The sequence below is a fragment of the Mercenaria mercenaria genome, chromosome 2 (genome assembly GCF_021730395.1).
Source record: "Mercenaria mercenaria strain notata chromosome 2, MADL_Memer_1, whole genome shotgun sequence".
In the NCBI taxonomy this organism is placed as follows: domain Eukaryota; kingdom Metazoa; phylum Mollusca; class Bivalvia; order Venerida; family Veneridae; genus Mercenaria; species Mercenaria mercenaria.
The window spans coordinates 62,630,783-62,647,117 of record NC_069362.1 but is presented as its reverse complement, the minus strand read 5'-3'; the positions used below and the strand labels follow the sequence as shown (position 1 = coordinate 62,647,117).

Here is a 16,335-nt window from a genome sequence, read left to right as displayed (position 1 = left end):
TATAGTGTTTTATTATATACCTATATAAATTCTGTCAACAATTTTGATTGTATTTCACAGGTAGAAACAATCCATCCGTATTGTACCTTTTATATTGTATGTTGCCGGACTACTTTCATTAAATATGCACGAGCTGACACAGTTATTAAAATAGCGCACAGAAAAACCACATTTCATTTTAACATCAACTAACATTTAAGATTTCGTTCGGTTACAAATAAACAAAAAGGTGGAAGTATATAATAAAAGGGTCATCACAACTAGAATTGTGATTTTGTATTCGGCTCTCGTGGATTTTGTAAGGACGGATCACACTGCGCATGCACGCCGCGTGAGATCCGATTTGGCCGAATACTGCATCCCAGATCGAGCTACTGTTATAATAACCCTATTATATTCATTGACTGATGGTCCATCCGCCGACACTTGAGGATGCTTTGTTTCACATTGGCCAAACTTATTAAGATGATTGCGTGTGGTCACTAGATGACCCATATGTTTCTAGGGGTCAGTAAGTCGAGGTCAAATTTAAGTGACCAATAGACTGAATGTGGTTGCCTCTTAATTCTAGCATAAAACTGCTGTTCTTGTCACTTTTCGGGGGTGTTTTAACAGGAGAGAAAACGTGTGTTAACAGAGAGATTCTCGCGCTCGCGTGCTGTTATAACACCTGTTTATATATGCGCGTTCCGTGGCAAAATGTAAACGTCATTCGGCCCTAAAACGGATAATTCAAAACGAAATGACGTCAACGTAAAAAACAACTCGGACATTCCCGCGCATTTCGTGGAAAATTAATGACGTTGAGAGACATTGTATCCATTTATCAGTTTTTACGTGTTTTATGCTAGAATAGCGTTAGCGCATGTTCATTTCGTGTTATAACATTTGCAGAATCCCTCGGGATACGTTGGTACCCTCGCCCTAACGGGCTCGGGTACCAACCAATCCCTCGGGATTCTGCAGATGTTATAACACGAAAAAAACATGCGTTATCCCTACATAACTAAAGATCACTGGCCGGCAATCGGGCAATCTTCAAACTGCATAAGATGATTGCATGTGGCCAGCAGATGGCCAATATTCTTGTGGGATCGGTAGGACAAGGCCACTGCGTACCAACCTGCCTCCAAAGAATTTGTTACAGACTGTTCTTGCAGAAATATAACCCTGATCTGGCAGGGTTTTGTTGCCATCTAGCAAAATTTACACTTGCTTTTGTATGAAGTCATTTAGTCTTCTGTTTTACACACTGCACTTGCGGCTGGTTCTCACTAAGTTTTTCGAGGCAAATGGTTATTGATACACTGTATAATACATATAGTGTTACTAGAAGATGTAAAACGTCTGTTGGCAGGGGAAGGTTGCATTGGTACATGTGAAATATTATCTTGAATCTAAGTCAATAACCTTTTCAGACGTTTTATTTTATTTATTTATTTTATTTTATTTGCGTTTTACGACGCACCAACACAATATAGGTTATATAGTCCTGTTTGATGCCATATAACCTATACTGTGTTGGCGCACCGTAAAACCCAAATAAAATAAATAAATAAAGTAAAACGTCTGAAAAGGTTATAGACTTAGATTCAAGATAATAAATTCACATGTACCAATGCAACCTTCCCCTGCCAAGGCTGATCCTTAATACCAACAGGGGTTTTTACTGAGTCATATGAGGTATCTTAAGAAATCTCGCTTCGATATGGAAATACAATATTTCATTTGCTATTTGCAGCATTTTAAGCAGAATTCATGGGGTAAAATTTAGGACCACTATAATGGGTCAGTGATTTATATAGAGTTACCGGAAAACTATAGAATATCTTCCTTTTCTAGAAGTACAACGGTGTATTTTCCACCGAATGTGAGCGACTTAGATCAATTTGGGCCTCCTAACCTGTTTGCGATATTCGGTTTTCTATCATAAGTTGAGCTGCAAAAGAAGTAAATGAATAACCGCTGCAAACTTTGTTCCAAACATTCAGTGAACTCTTATTTTCATAAAGCTGTGTATAAACTTATTTCTTCTTATTGTGAAACCTTATACAAATTTTGGAGGACACGATGCTTTTAGCAAATTGAAAGCGCGAGACGTTTTACTTCTCAATTAAGCAATATCCATCCAGAGAAGATATACGTCTCGTTTAAATAGCTGTTTATCATCTGTTACCAAAACAGTCTATGAACTAGAATATCTGTACTAGGAGGAACCTATTTGTCAATATATAATTTCTTGTTTTAAGTGCCGACTTAAGATTTTGTCGTGTATTCTATCTGAAAATCCTTATATAATGGACAACTCAAATGACCTTGACGTTTGAATTCGGAGTTCCGGATTCAATACCCAAAAGTGTTATAAGTACTTTTTAAAAATCGAAGTAAAATCAGAAAATGAATGATAAAAATATGGACTAAACCAGAAAGTATCCTCGATCCCACGAAGTTTAATATCTGTATAAGAAAAAAGCAAAGTTCTGTGCAGTCTAAGGAATCTTGGTCAGATACAAAAAATATCTGTGGTTTGCTGCCCAGCATGTTGTCTCATTATCACTGACAAGCTAACTGACCATAGTGAATTATGGCCCAACTGGAGGCTGATATAATGTTGAGCATCTTGGTAAATTGTAATCAAAAGATCTGTAACACATTAACTTTTTATGTTTTTTTTCTGGATCAAAACTTGAAACCCTTTTATTGGACATGCTAGACGGAAGGAATGGAAGGGGAGCATCAGACCAGGGCTTGGGGGAGTGTGTAGTTTGCCCCTAACAAGTTTAGTGTTAGTATTATGTAAGCTCAGCATCTAAATTGCTTATACTAATTTCATCTGTGGATGTACTTAATTTTATTATAAGTTTGAACCCATACTTCAAGACTCATATTTGTGTCCTCCCCGATCCCCATGATAATAGGACCCCCGCCCTCCTTGTTGAAATGGCTTCTACGTGGGTATGTATGTAATTAACATATTACATATTTATACATGTACACATTGTAAACATGTAATTGTTAGGTTTTATTTATTTATTTTAGCTTGATTGTGAAGAAAGCTTGTAGCTTATTATAAGTCACTCGCGAGTCCGCTTCCTGGAAGAAAAAACAGTACTTGTGTCTTTTGATGAGATGCGATCAGCACCTATTGGGGTTCAAACTCGCATCTCACGGGTGAGCAGCCGACACCTTATCCCCTACACTACCGCCCCCGTAATATATGTTTGATGTCATGCTTACTGATTTACATATGAGAATATTATAAAACTGTAAACACATAAATTATTGTTCAAGCAAGGTCAAAAGTTCAAAAATATGTACTTCAAATAATTTTAACTCTAAATCATTATGCTAGCCGCAGTTGTAGTGGCAACTGTTTCTGCCTCTGCGACCATTGCAGATCAAGATCATGATCTGCAATGTTTGCAATTCAGTCAGTAAGTTTTCAATTAATACCCCTATAAACTATAAATGGTACTGTCCAAATTGAAAGATGGACAAGTTTATATTGTAGAAACTTAGCAAGGTACATTTGTAAGAGTTAAAGCTTCAAAAGGTTCGAATAAAATTTTTAAGAAATCATGATCATTAATTCTACAGTTGAATATAGAAAAAAAATTGTGTTTTGTGTTGGCTAAATTTAAAACATACTTTTAATTATCATTGTTATTTATTCTTAAAACATGAAAAGCCGTTTTTTTATTGTGTTTGAGGTCAGAATGTTTAAATTAATGTCGACCAGGAGACTCAAAAACACCAAATTCATTTCATTCCCGTCTGACGTTATACATGTAATAAGACATGTACATCCTTCTCATTATGCCTATTCAAATGTATTTGATATCAGTATATATTTTGTTACAGAGACTCTACATATTATAATTAAAAACTATAACTATTTAGGGCCTTTGATTGTTAGCAATGTTTTTCCTATATTTGACATTGAAAAAAAAAATGAAATTAAAATATAACAAAATTTAGAATGATAATTTAAAATTATACTTTGATCTTGACACCCTATTTTTAAGCATCAGAATCATTTATTAGCAATAACTGTATATGCAAAATCAATCTTCAAATAAAGAAACCATGAGATAATTGTTGCTATGCTGATGTATAAATTATGCCCATAGGTCTTCTTTAGCATTGTTTAGCTTCTGCTTTGTGTTTGTAATTCTTGTCAGCCCCACTCTATCCCTCAGATTGCTGACCACCAGCTAACTGTCACGGTATATTAAATCAAAGGGTCTGTAGAGTAATCATAACTGTATTCCTGCTGAGGTGTTACTGCTCAGAGCTGAGCAGTTTCTTGTCAAGATTCCTCTGACTGTGTGAGCCTTTTGCACCTCCTCCACCTGTTTAACACACTAATGTGATAAGAACTCAAACGGAGTTAAAGGAAAATTAAAATCACATTAAAGATAAAAAAAAGTTACGCCTTGGACAAGGAAGTGCAATATTTTAAGACCCTTTTAGTCCCTTCTGACCTTCCCGGAGCTTGTAGACCTATACATTGCACGCCACACGTGATATAATTCTGGCTAAATATCTAAGAACCTTTATCTCCTTGAAGATCTGAATACTGCACTCTACATGTTGTGACAGACATTTATACAAGGTATAGTTCGGCCCGGACAAGAAAGCGCATTTTCTTTGATTTCCGTCTTGTTATAGATCCTGTTCTTCTTTGCAAATGAACTAATGACGACAAACAGATCAACACAATTTTGAACTGGAAATTCAATGCTTTATAGCTCTAAATACTACTTCAAATAGAGCATTTAAGACGACATTTTCGAAAATGAACATGCTAAAAATCGACCTTCACCTTAAGTTAAAACTGGGTCGAGGAGAGGAGAGGCTATGACATTGACTTCGGGCCTTTTAAATATATAAAGTATGTCTAATATTTCCATGTAATTACATTTAAGGACGTATGCTAGAATTAGGTGTGAAAATTTTCCCAATAACAGAGTTTCTTCAAACTTTGGATATTGAAGGACAATCATCTAAGAAACAAAAAATGCAATAAAAATCATAAGTCACCGGTATCGAAAGAGTTATCTGCCCTTGAAAACGGCATTTCCCCCAAAAATGACGTTTTCAAGGGCAGATAACTCTTTTTCGAATCCGGTGACCTATGATTTTTATTGCATTTATTTCTTAGATGATTGTCCTTCAATATCCAAAGTTTAAAGAAATTCTTTTATTGGGAAAATTTTCGCCCATCTCATAATACAGGGAATTCTAGCGTACGCCTTTAAAAGAATGAATACAGTTATTGCATTTCCATTATATCTTATGCTTTTACGACAATCTCAAATTCCAACGACACACAATAAAGATAAAAAAACACAAATCTGCTTCACTAACCAGATTTGTGGTTAAAGTTATCTGACTACAGAAAATTGCGGTATATCAACCCGCAGAAACATGGTTTTATAAAACTACCTGGAAGAAAACCTGGAGCGCAAAAATCATTGGTTAATGTATTCTATATATTAAATGTTCATTTCATTAATGTTCCACAGTGCAGAAATACCCCTGAATGACCGTCATAGGTTATCGATGCAAGCTTTATTCTCTCTGCTCTACTGTAGAGATTCTTCAAGTGTTTGTTACAGGCTAAATCAATAGCGGAGGCAACAGATTCTGTCCCCAATCAGTGCGCGCTCTAGTGGACAATACAAGATGTTGTTGACGGTAAGATTTTAATTATTTTCCTCTATTCTTAATTACATATCATTCATAAATATATATCATATATTGATATTTTATATTTATTATAAGACTTAATTTATCAGATTCTTTTGTAAATGATATATTTTTGAAAGAACATTTCCTTTTTTTTTCGGAAAATATAATTATACATGTTTAATAAATCGGTTGTTTTTCAAACATAAAACAGACATTAGATTAAATGAATTAAATTTTCATCATATTTTAAAAGGTTATATGTACTGCCAGAGAATGCGTTTGGGTGTGCAAATGGAAAAATAAATTGTAAAATGTATACTTATATAATATATATAATTAAATGACACACATAGAAACATATTATGTAGACCCATATTGATTGAGTTTTATGCAACTTGTAATAGAACATGTTCCTAGAAGTTAGCCGTAATGTAATCGCACTATTTACTGGTCTGGGAGCTAATCGATCCGAATAATTAATAGGCGTATTATCACTTTATTAAAAGTGCATTTTATATGTGCCTTTGGTTAGAAACGGTCAGTTTTCACAAGAAATCTTTATTAGAATATACGTATCATGGCGTAAAGTAACCGTTACTTTGCTGAATATTCCCCCACATATCATTTGCGTTAAGCGAACTTGTCAATCATGTATGCTCTTTAAAAATGAAATGTCGCCATATGGCATTCAATTTCGCTCAATTCCACTGATCTTTGTGCATATTGAAAGCGTAGTTTGCCTAGCAACAGATGACCGCTTGATATTTCTTACTTTAAAATCGATGTCAATTTCTCTAAGTCGGTGTTTTGATATTTTATTTTATTATCTGACTTAAATCAATAGTATGATGCGACACTGAATAACAACCGTATCGATTGGTTGCTGAACAACAGATATTGTTGTATAGCCGTTCTGTGGAAATCCGGAATAAAATAGCGGACTTGAGGTAGCTACAGGATAAGTCATTGCTATGGATCATTGTCCGATAAAATCAGATTAAATTGCCACAAGAAACCTGATTGGAATCTGTGAGAGTCTTTGTGGTGCACAGAATACCACTGACCTTAGGAGTGCTCTAAATGTCAAACTATCTAGGTCTATGACGCAGTCAGTTTTATTGTTGTTTTGTGTGAAGAACTTTTGATGTTTTTTATTTCTTTTCACGAACTTTGATGCTCCTCTAGGGTAACACGCATCTTGAGCAATGTCTGGTTGAACCTCTCAAAATTCCGTTGCCCAAAGCATGACAAGGCGTGGTCCTGATGTTTTTCATACCTGCAAGACTGTAAAGTTGCTTGAAAAGTGCCGACTTAAGATTTTGGTCGTGTATTCTATCTGGAAATCCGTATATATAATGGACAACAAAGTTTTCAAAAAGAAGCTTTAGTTCATGATGCGTGATCACGAGTTGTCTATGCCTGTGTCTACCTGTTGTCTTAATTATCCATTTCACCTTTTTGCCGGGAACTGGGAAGGTTCGTTAACATCAACGAAATCTTCATTTAATCCTTCCCTTTTAAATAATACGGACTTGATGTGACCTCCATAAACCCTACACCTACGTTATTTATCACTTATAGTACTAACTAGCCCAGAATTAGAACTGTTCTAGCAAATGTATACTACTAAATAAAAACGACACAGGTGTAAGCTATTGTGCAGCAAAAAGATCATTTATAAAACGCACTGGCTTATAATGAGATAAAAAAAGTCATATGTAGGAGATCGGTGATATTTATGGCCATTTTGTTTAGTTTTATCTATTTATAGATATATTTTCGTTTTATAATACAGTTTATCACACAATTACCGAAAATATATATCTTGGAATTATTTCTTTAAGGTTAACTGGTCTGTATACAAAAGGCAGGTTAAATATCATTATTACGTATTTTTGTTTGGAAGAGTTTCACACCGAGACAACTATAGGACATTTAGCGACTTTTCCAGCTTTTGATGGTAGAGGAAAACCCCAGGTACCCCCGGGCATTATTCATCACGAGCGGGCACCTGGGTAGAGCCACTGGCCCTCCATAAGCCAGCTGAACGGCTTAATACATGAAGAACTGTACAATTGTTACCCTCTAAAAGATGGTTGGTTGTAATAATGTTTTAGAAATATCTTCATGATTGGAAAATTCACTTACGAGATATTAAAAGCTGGAAAAGTATGTGTATAGCGCGTATCCTTTTACCTATATATTTTAAGTTTGTGCATTCCCGATTTATTTTGCCGAGTATTTTTAGCATAAAATGCCATCGTTTAAGCAAACAAGAAAAACTGGTACTATTCTTTTTGCCTACAAATTATTTTTATATTTCAGAATACAGCCAAGAAGATTTTGGAGAATGTCTGGTCCCTGGCGTGCTGCGACTACGGTTGCTGTGACTGTTGCCGGGAGGACACAACCCCGCATGTGAAGAAAATTACGAAGTCCGACATTCAGCATTCATTCCGTGATTCTGTTTCCCGGCTTGATTCCACGAGCTCCACCAACGAATCATCTACCCCGAAAAGCGTTCGCGAGCGTTCAGAATCCGACAGTGTGTCCCGTACCGATTCCGTATCATCGGCTACTTCGGCGAGTCAGTTTTCTTTTGATTATCGAAAACCGACGACGACTCCAATAATTGATATGAAACCGATTGAGTTTTGGGCGGCGAACAAAGAGGCAATACAACCGAAGCAAGGCCGCCGCCGGTTACCAAGCGAAACTGAAATAACAATAGAAAACTTTCAAAAAGATCTTTATGAGACTGAGAAGGTAAACAGGCAAATATGTATGACAGATGAAGAAAAATTGTCCAAATATCAGCTTGGACAAATCCATTTTGGACTCCAGTACGAGGTATCAACAAACATTTTGGTTGTGAAAATCATTGAAGCGAAAGAACTGCCCCCACCGTACTGCCTAGATGAAAACAAACAAGATATGGCACATTCAAATCCATATTGTCGAGTGTCACTTATTCCTGACTCTAAAAACTCCCACCAAACCTCTGTACAGCGCAAGACTCAGGAACCGACATGGAGCGAATATTTTATGTTCGAGATTCCGTTTAAAGAGGTAGGGGAAAGAACTCTAGAGATTTTGATTAAAGACTTTGATAAGTACTCCCGTCATTGTAACATCGGACAGGTGCATTTCCCACTCGAGGGACTGAATCTCGTGAAGGGCATACATACATGGAAACCTCTGTCACCTTGTATTACAGTAAGTACTTTCATATTTCATAGTTTCTAAAACAAGTGCCTAAGGGTCTCAACGGAAGTCCAAATAGTGTACACAGTAATTTGATTTTAAATATGCTGTCGTGTATAATACTTAAGCACGTTCGCAATGAAAATTCTACAACTAAACCTCATTTTGTTAAAATTTCAGAAAATACTAAGAAAAGCAGGCAAAAGGAAGAGGTGGTTGTATGCTTGAATTTTCGCTAGACTAATTACTTTGTTTTTATCATGGGAGTCTATGGGAAAGTCGCGAATTTAGCGATGTTTTCGTGAATAGAACAATTTAATGACGTAGAGTTAAACGTTTCACAATAATTATCGTAAATAAATGTATTATCTATCATATGGGTAAATAAAATGTATAGGTCCGTTCGCTTACTTCGTGAAGACAGAGATCCGAATTCTTTAACCTGACTTAAAGAAATCATTGAAATTATTTCACATAATTATTAGCATTTTGATTATTTTATTTCATCTCTAGAATGACAGCTACATTGTCGTTCAGAAACTGCCAATCATTCGTAGATTGATTTTCGAGTTTGTATACCTGGTCTAGGCTTTATTCTATGTTATCCGGATAAATGACGTTACGCCGTTACTTTGGGGTTATCAAACACACAGAAGTACCTTAATCGAAGATAGAATGAAATAATTTCTTGTACTCATACATCGTTGACATAAAATCTATACATGTCACATACATTGTAGTTGTTTTTTGTGTGTTTTATAAGTCACACGGGTACAGTTTCAGTCAACTTAAAGGCTTAACTTAAGGGTGGATGAAACAAAAGTACAATGTATACGTTATCATGTCATAGGCAGCGGTCAACTTTATCACATTGTAAGACTCTGGTGTTTGCCTAGAAGAGTTTTCAACCGGTCTGGTTCAACTATTGATTTAGCTTTAGTAGTGTAACAGATTTTTCATGTCGTGTCTAGTTGACAATTCACTTACATTATTTACGTGATAATACAATAGCCAGTTGGCCAGAGAAAAAATATCCAGTGGAAAAAATCGTGAAGCTGACCGGATATTAACACTGGCATTCATTTTAAGACGCTGTCAGAATTTTAAATGACACACCAGCCCGGCATTGGAAAAGAAAATCACAAGTTTCCAAAAATAGACACAGATCTCAATGACAAGTTGGCTGAACGGGAGAAATATCCAGCAAGATCGATTTGTCCCATAATGACCAATTTCCTTTGCTGTCACATAAACCTTGAGGCGTCAGCTATACAAATGATTTGGCAAATAACTTCACGTCTGGTACAGTGGCTGCATATAAACTTCATAATTTTGTGATTTATTTTCAAGGAGATTTGTTGCTGTTGTTGTTGTTTTTTTTGTTTTTTTTTTTAATTCGATAGGGGTATCTTTGACTGGCTTAGCCGGGTGCAGCAGTTCATGACATGATTTTAAACAAAATAAACATTGCGGGAAATTGGTTTCGACAGAAGAAAGAAAATAGTTCATAGTAACTTTACCTCCAGTCCAATAAAGAGTCATGACGTATTTTATTTACGCATATACTATTTTGTCTAATTAATATTCAATACAGAAAGTTCAACAGATTAGTAAAATCGATTATATTTGCAATATAAGTCAGTACAAATATACAAAATCTTGTCTGTAGGCATATTTACACACATACTTTATACAAAGATTGAATAAAAGCTGCAAAAAAAAAAAAAACTTCGAAATTTCTGTCTAAGTGTCCCAATATATACCTGTAGTTACCTCCCTTGGCAGTGCAATACACTAAGTGCGCCCATATAAAGTCTGTTGCGATCAGTTTGTTTAAAAAAATTCTGTTGGAAAGTTTATTTCCTCAACCAGACGTTTCCCAATAACATATGAAATTTTCATTTAAAACAGCGTAATTACAAATGTATAGTCAGTCATAACTACAAACGCAAAAAAAGTTAAGAACTTAGAAATGTGATACAAGCACGTTGCGATGAATGTGAAATAGCATATCATTGGCAACAACCTTTGTGCGGATATAGTAAAACAGATAGCATCAAAGTACTGGAAGCAATGAACAGCAAAGGTCAAAGCTACGTTATTAAAATTACATTATCCTACTCCCTGTGATTAATGGTAAAAAAACATAAGATGCAGACATCGTTTAGATTGTAGAAAACATTAGAAGGTTGTTGCGTTTGTCTGGAATATTGTTGGCTATGAAGGATATGGCGGAAACACATGATCGTCACTTTAATTAATCAAAGTAATATTTCATTCACTGAAGTCTTGGCAAACATTCTGTTGACAATGCCTTTTGTATTGTCACATTTGGTTAACGCATGGCTACCTTGAGAACGCATGATTGTCTGCGAATGACCCGGAGACAGCCATCTTCTCAATTTATGAGGACACATGTTGTTAACAAACAACATTAGCTGTTTAGTTCAGTGAGTGCGGGAACTCGCTGCCTCGGCTGATGCCTTGGCTGATAAACCAATTCCTGATGACCTGCACTTTACATCAGCAAAGTCGTATTGTACGATTAATGACTAGTAGAGATTTCGGATTTACGAATACAAACAAAATTAAATGTACTTTGTGAACTTGTTCTCGTGACTATGATTTATCAGATCTATAGATTTAGGAATATCAGCAAGAATAAGCTATATTTTTCTTATGTACCATGTAACCGTTCATACACCCAACCAAACGCTATTAAACCTCGTTGGGGGGGATTAAAAAAAACGAACAGCAAAACAAATAAAGTAATAACTTTAAAGTCATTTATAAACAATGTAAGTGATATCAGAATGTTAACATTGTCTTAGTTTCTTGCTCATTGGTATATATATATGTTACTTACGCAATGTGTGACGAACATTTTATGCCTGAAAACATGATACGCGTCAAATCAGCCTACAACTGTCAATTTCCTCTTGAAAGGTCAACCTAGTAGCTGTCAATTCACTTTTGTCACCAGCTACAAATAAGGAAATCGATTTCTGGTTACATGTGGTTAAGCATATGTTTTTGATAGACCAATCTATTCCGTTTTTTTTCTACTTGATCTACTGTGACACTGCTGCACATGGTATCTGAAACGTTCCGAGTAGAGGTCACTAGGGGTTGCAAATGGTCTTAAAACTAACCATTTAATTGATATCTTAGAATTAACGGCTAACTTTTGAAGATGAAAACACTTGCATTTTGCATTAAAAGGGTCAACTTCTGCAGCCAAGCCTAATAGAACTATGGTCCGAAAATAGATATATCAATAAAACAAACTCGCAATATTCCAGCGTTTTACTTTTCTCGGTGTTAACAAACATAGAAAGTATCTCATATTACCGTTTAATGTTTTACTTTTCTTCTTGAATGATTTTAAAGTCTTGGTTAATGGATCTGAAATAATTTATCCTAAGATCACGCATTTTTTTCTTATACCGTGTGCTTCATGAAAATTTAAAATTTGTGATAACAGTTTGAACAATTACCATTCAGTCGGTACAAATTTTCAATAACTTTATATCATTGTACACACCTGAACAATGCCATTGGGTTATGACGCAAGAAAATATCAAAAATGCTCTGTAAAAAACACCTTCCATATCTCTTTTATTTCTTCTGTTTTAGGCTTGACATGATCTCGCCTGGCTCTGCTATATACGGCAGAGCATTAGTGCCAAGTGTATGTTATTTATTAACTATTTATTAACTCGAAATTTCGAGTTAGTAACCCGAAATTTTGAGTTAGTATCTCGAAATTTCGAGCTAATAAATAAAATGCACCCGGCACTAATGCTCTTCCGTAGTTATTACACCATCCATACATTTTTAACTCTCCTATTTCAGGATCGACATGATCTCGGAGAGCTGCTGTTGTCACTTAACTACCTTCCAAGTGCGGGACGCCTGAACATTGATGTCATTAAGGCAAAACAGCTGTTACAGACGGACATAATTGGAGGTTCAGGTAAATAGTTCCGAAATTATCGTGCTTTTCCTGCTGCCTTTATAAATAATAACTGCTTGAGAAAAGAAAGACATTTGTTTGAATCAGTGTGAGATCAAAATATCTAGATCTATGTACGGGTGAATCATATGTGAGCTGTTTATTACAGTACATTTATGTATAAGGTATGGTTTTATGAACATTAAAACAATACATTCGGTCTTCTATATGAAGGTAAAATGGAAAATGAAAAAGTAATATTACAAAATAGAAACCAATAAATTCTGAAAATGAAAACTTGAAGCATTTTAGAACATGGCTGCATGGCGACGATGGACTAATTTCTGGAATATGACGTAAAGTTTGTTATACGGTATTCGATACTGTTTACGTGGGTGTTCGTAATCTATGACTTTTATTAACAAATTACAACAAAACTATAGGGATATGAACTTTCGAGTTGCCACCAGGGACACTTAGGACACATTTATCTGTCGTAATACAGAAACAATATCTACCACAACCTAAATATTTCAGTGTTTTTTTTTTTGGTATCATATAAATTCTCGAAAATATTTCTAGCATTTAGGTTCAAAACATTTCATGGTAATAACAACGTACAGTACGGCTGAAGCACGTTTGAACATTATTAGAAAATAAACGTGTAGTTAGAAATTGCGTCATATGTAGTATAAAAAAGGACAGTAATTTTAGTGTCTTCTTTGAATATTTAGTTTTATTTTTCAAGCCAACCCAATTGATTTTCTCAGTGACTAGTGAATAACATTGTCCAGATGTTAAGTGGAGTCTTAAAAATACCAAAGTTATAGACAATCATAATGTAGATGTGTTCTGATATAAATCCCGAGAAACCCCAATAATTGATAACAAAATGAGTAATATATTGTTTTATCTTTTGCAGATCCGTTCGTAAAGGTGACACTGGTCCACTTCGAGAAACCAGTCAAAACAAGAAAGACCACTTTCAAGAAGAACACTTTGGACCCAGTATTTAATGAATCAATCAGTTTTAACATTACACCCCAGCAGCTGGATACCTCCAGTCTCGTCATTACTATTTGGGACTACAATTCGAAAAGCAAAGATGATTTCGTTGGTCGTATTGTCCTTGGGAAATATTCTACTGGGCCACACGAATCAAACCATTGGACGCGCATGCTCCAGTCCCACCGAGTTCCGGTTGCGCAGTGGCATTCAATGCGCACTCGACAAGAATGCGACCAGGTTTCACCAGCCTCTATTGCAGTGCCATGATTTTGAAAAAAAACACACTTTTTTCCCCGCTGCTAAAAGATATTTGATACTGCCCATGCATTTTGGAGGCTAAACATACTTAAAAGGAGGAGAGTTGGACAGGAAGTAGGTTCGAGCCTAATAAGGCTATGAAGTTTGCGAGGAGGAAGATGATCAATGTACATAATACTGTCAAACTAAAAAAAGATACCGGTTGTGAATTGTACAGTGTTTATAGTCAAAGGCCGAATATTAATTCGATCTGACCCCATGTATTTTGCCAAAGTTCTGTTATATGTGCTACTTTGATTCAGTTCATTTATACATGTAGTACAAAACATAGAGGTAATGTTGAGTTTATTTTTGTATATTGCATTGTTTTTTTTATTCAGAATAACTTATGTAAATAGTATTATACATGTTTTACAAATCATATTTGAAAAGATGTTTTTGAAAATACCACCATTAAGATGTTCATGCAGTCTTGTATAAATGTCTCCCAGTTGTGTTTTATGTTTTTGACAAAATATACTTTATTTCGGAATACTGATATGGAAATGTATAGTTGCCGAGGAAACGCCTCTCCAAAATGCCATTCATTGGCAGTTTGTGTATCCTCGAATTCGATGTCTGGTTTGACTTTAATTAATGATAGAATTATAAAAGCTCGATTTATAAGCTCGATTGTGAAAGAGGCTTTGTAACTTACATGAAATACCGAGACAGAGCTTCACGGAAATGACGTCATTTTGGTAAATTCTTTAATTAGAGTTTGACATCGAATGATGGATGAAATTGACATAAACATCTTGGCTGTCAGGTCGTATAAATGTCTTACCTGACATGATAGCAAAAGTCTTGGATTTTGGCAAGAATCTATTGATGTGTCAGTCGTTTTAAAGACATTACTGTTTAAATAAGTAGGACGTGTTTGCGTCAAATGTAACAGCTAAACAGCTAATGAAGCTGGTGTGAAACCGGCATGTATATTTTTATATTTATATGATAAGTGTATATAAAGTGTATATAAATATATTAATTTTTGTACTCTAAGACATGTTTTACGGATCGTGCAAACTGATTTGTCGTAAAATTTAAATTCTGTTTAAATTACTTATAGTTTATTGATACAAAATGGCCGGCGCTATAATTAACACACATTGAACGTACACACGCATTGAATGTACCCTATCAAATCAAGGTTAAAACTAACCCTAACCTTTAATCAGAAAGATGTACATTCAATGACCACGCGACACAACGTCTGGCAACTATCACCTTGTATTAATAACACAGTTAAGATAAATGGGACATGCTTCGTTTTCTTTGGAACGGCTTATTGTATATTCACAAAGCTGATTCTGAATATGTAAATGAAATTCCATTGTAAACGTCGCCTTGAAATGATTGAATATACTTGTAGAAACAAGAAAGCACAGGCTTGTCGCTGTTTAACATGTTGCCGAAAAAAAAACGACAAATGAATTTGCACAGTCTATATATATGACGTTCTTACCATAAGTTGATCTGTCTGTGATCCTGCGTTCCGATATTTATTTTTTCCCGAAATAATCTGATACTGAAAGGAATAAAAATAAATTTTGATAAACTTCTTTTTGTGTTAAATCATTGAACCTTTAGTTACTAAATGGATGGACGAAATTACTTGAACATTCCAATATTCGACCAAAATGGAGAACGGTATTATACAGTGATATACCAATTTTCCAGAAGGTAGCTCAACGGTTGGTAGATTCAAGCTTTAGATGCGAATTTGCGAGGTCAAAATTTTAAAATTAAGGTAGTTCTCAAAACCAAAGTCCTGTATCCCTTTGAAATAATATGTAATGCTGACTTTGTGCTTCAACTTCTGACAAGCATTTAGCTGACCTTAACAAAAATCATTCTGAAGTCAAATGCGAAACTGAAAATATCGACTGCTAGCTCTACTTCATAATGTCAAAACAACAGTGACCTTACTGAGCAAAGAGTACTGAAAAAGTTATCCGTTGAACAGTTATGCAGAACAGGTAAGGGAGAGGTTTGTATGTAAGACTCTGCGCTTATTAGCCACCAGGCCAAATATGGTATTATTGTCGAAAATTGGCCCATAATTTCGCGGACCTAAGTTTCACTATCAACTTTGTATAGACTACAGTCTTATAAAAGGCAGACATTGATTTTAAGAAATGCCACAAGTACATTGTACATATTTACTACATTTGGAT

General features: G+C 35.2%; 1 protein-coding gene across 1 annotated transcript; it reads left to right on the top strand.

Moving 5' to 3' along the window:
- Window positions 1–5,524: 5,524 nt before the first annotated feature.
- Window positions 5,525–15,720, top strand: LOC123564130 (synaptotagmin-17-like). Its single transcript, XM_045357475.2, has 4 exons — window positions 5,525–5,700; window positions 8,020–8,910; window positions 12,754–12,874; window positions 13,776–15,720. The coding sequence occupies exons 1-4, from the start codon at window positions 5,689–5,691 to the stop codon at window positions 14,126–14,128; spliced, it is 1,377 nt and encodes a 458-aa protein (XP_045213410.1). The 5' UTR covers window positions 5,525–5,688; the 3' UTR covers window positions 14,129–15,720.
- The last annotated feature ends 615 nt before the right edge of the window (window positions 15,721–16,335 follow it).

Bases quoted from the DNA above. Each gene is read 5' to 3' on its own strand.
- LOC123564130 (XM_045357475.2), top strand. The intron at 8,911-12,753 runs GTAAGTACTTTC...CTCCTATTTCAG, and splicing joins CTCTGTCACCTTGTATTACA to GATCGACATGATCTCGGAGA. The intron at 12,875-13,775 runs GTAAATAGTTCC...TATCTTTTGCAG, and splicing joins GGACATAATTGGAGGTTCAG to ATCCGTTCGTAAAGGTGACA.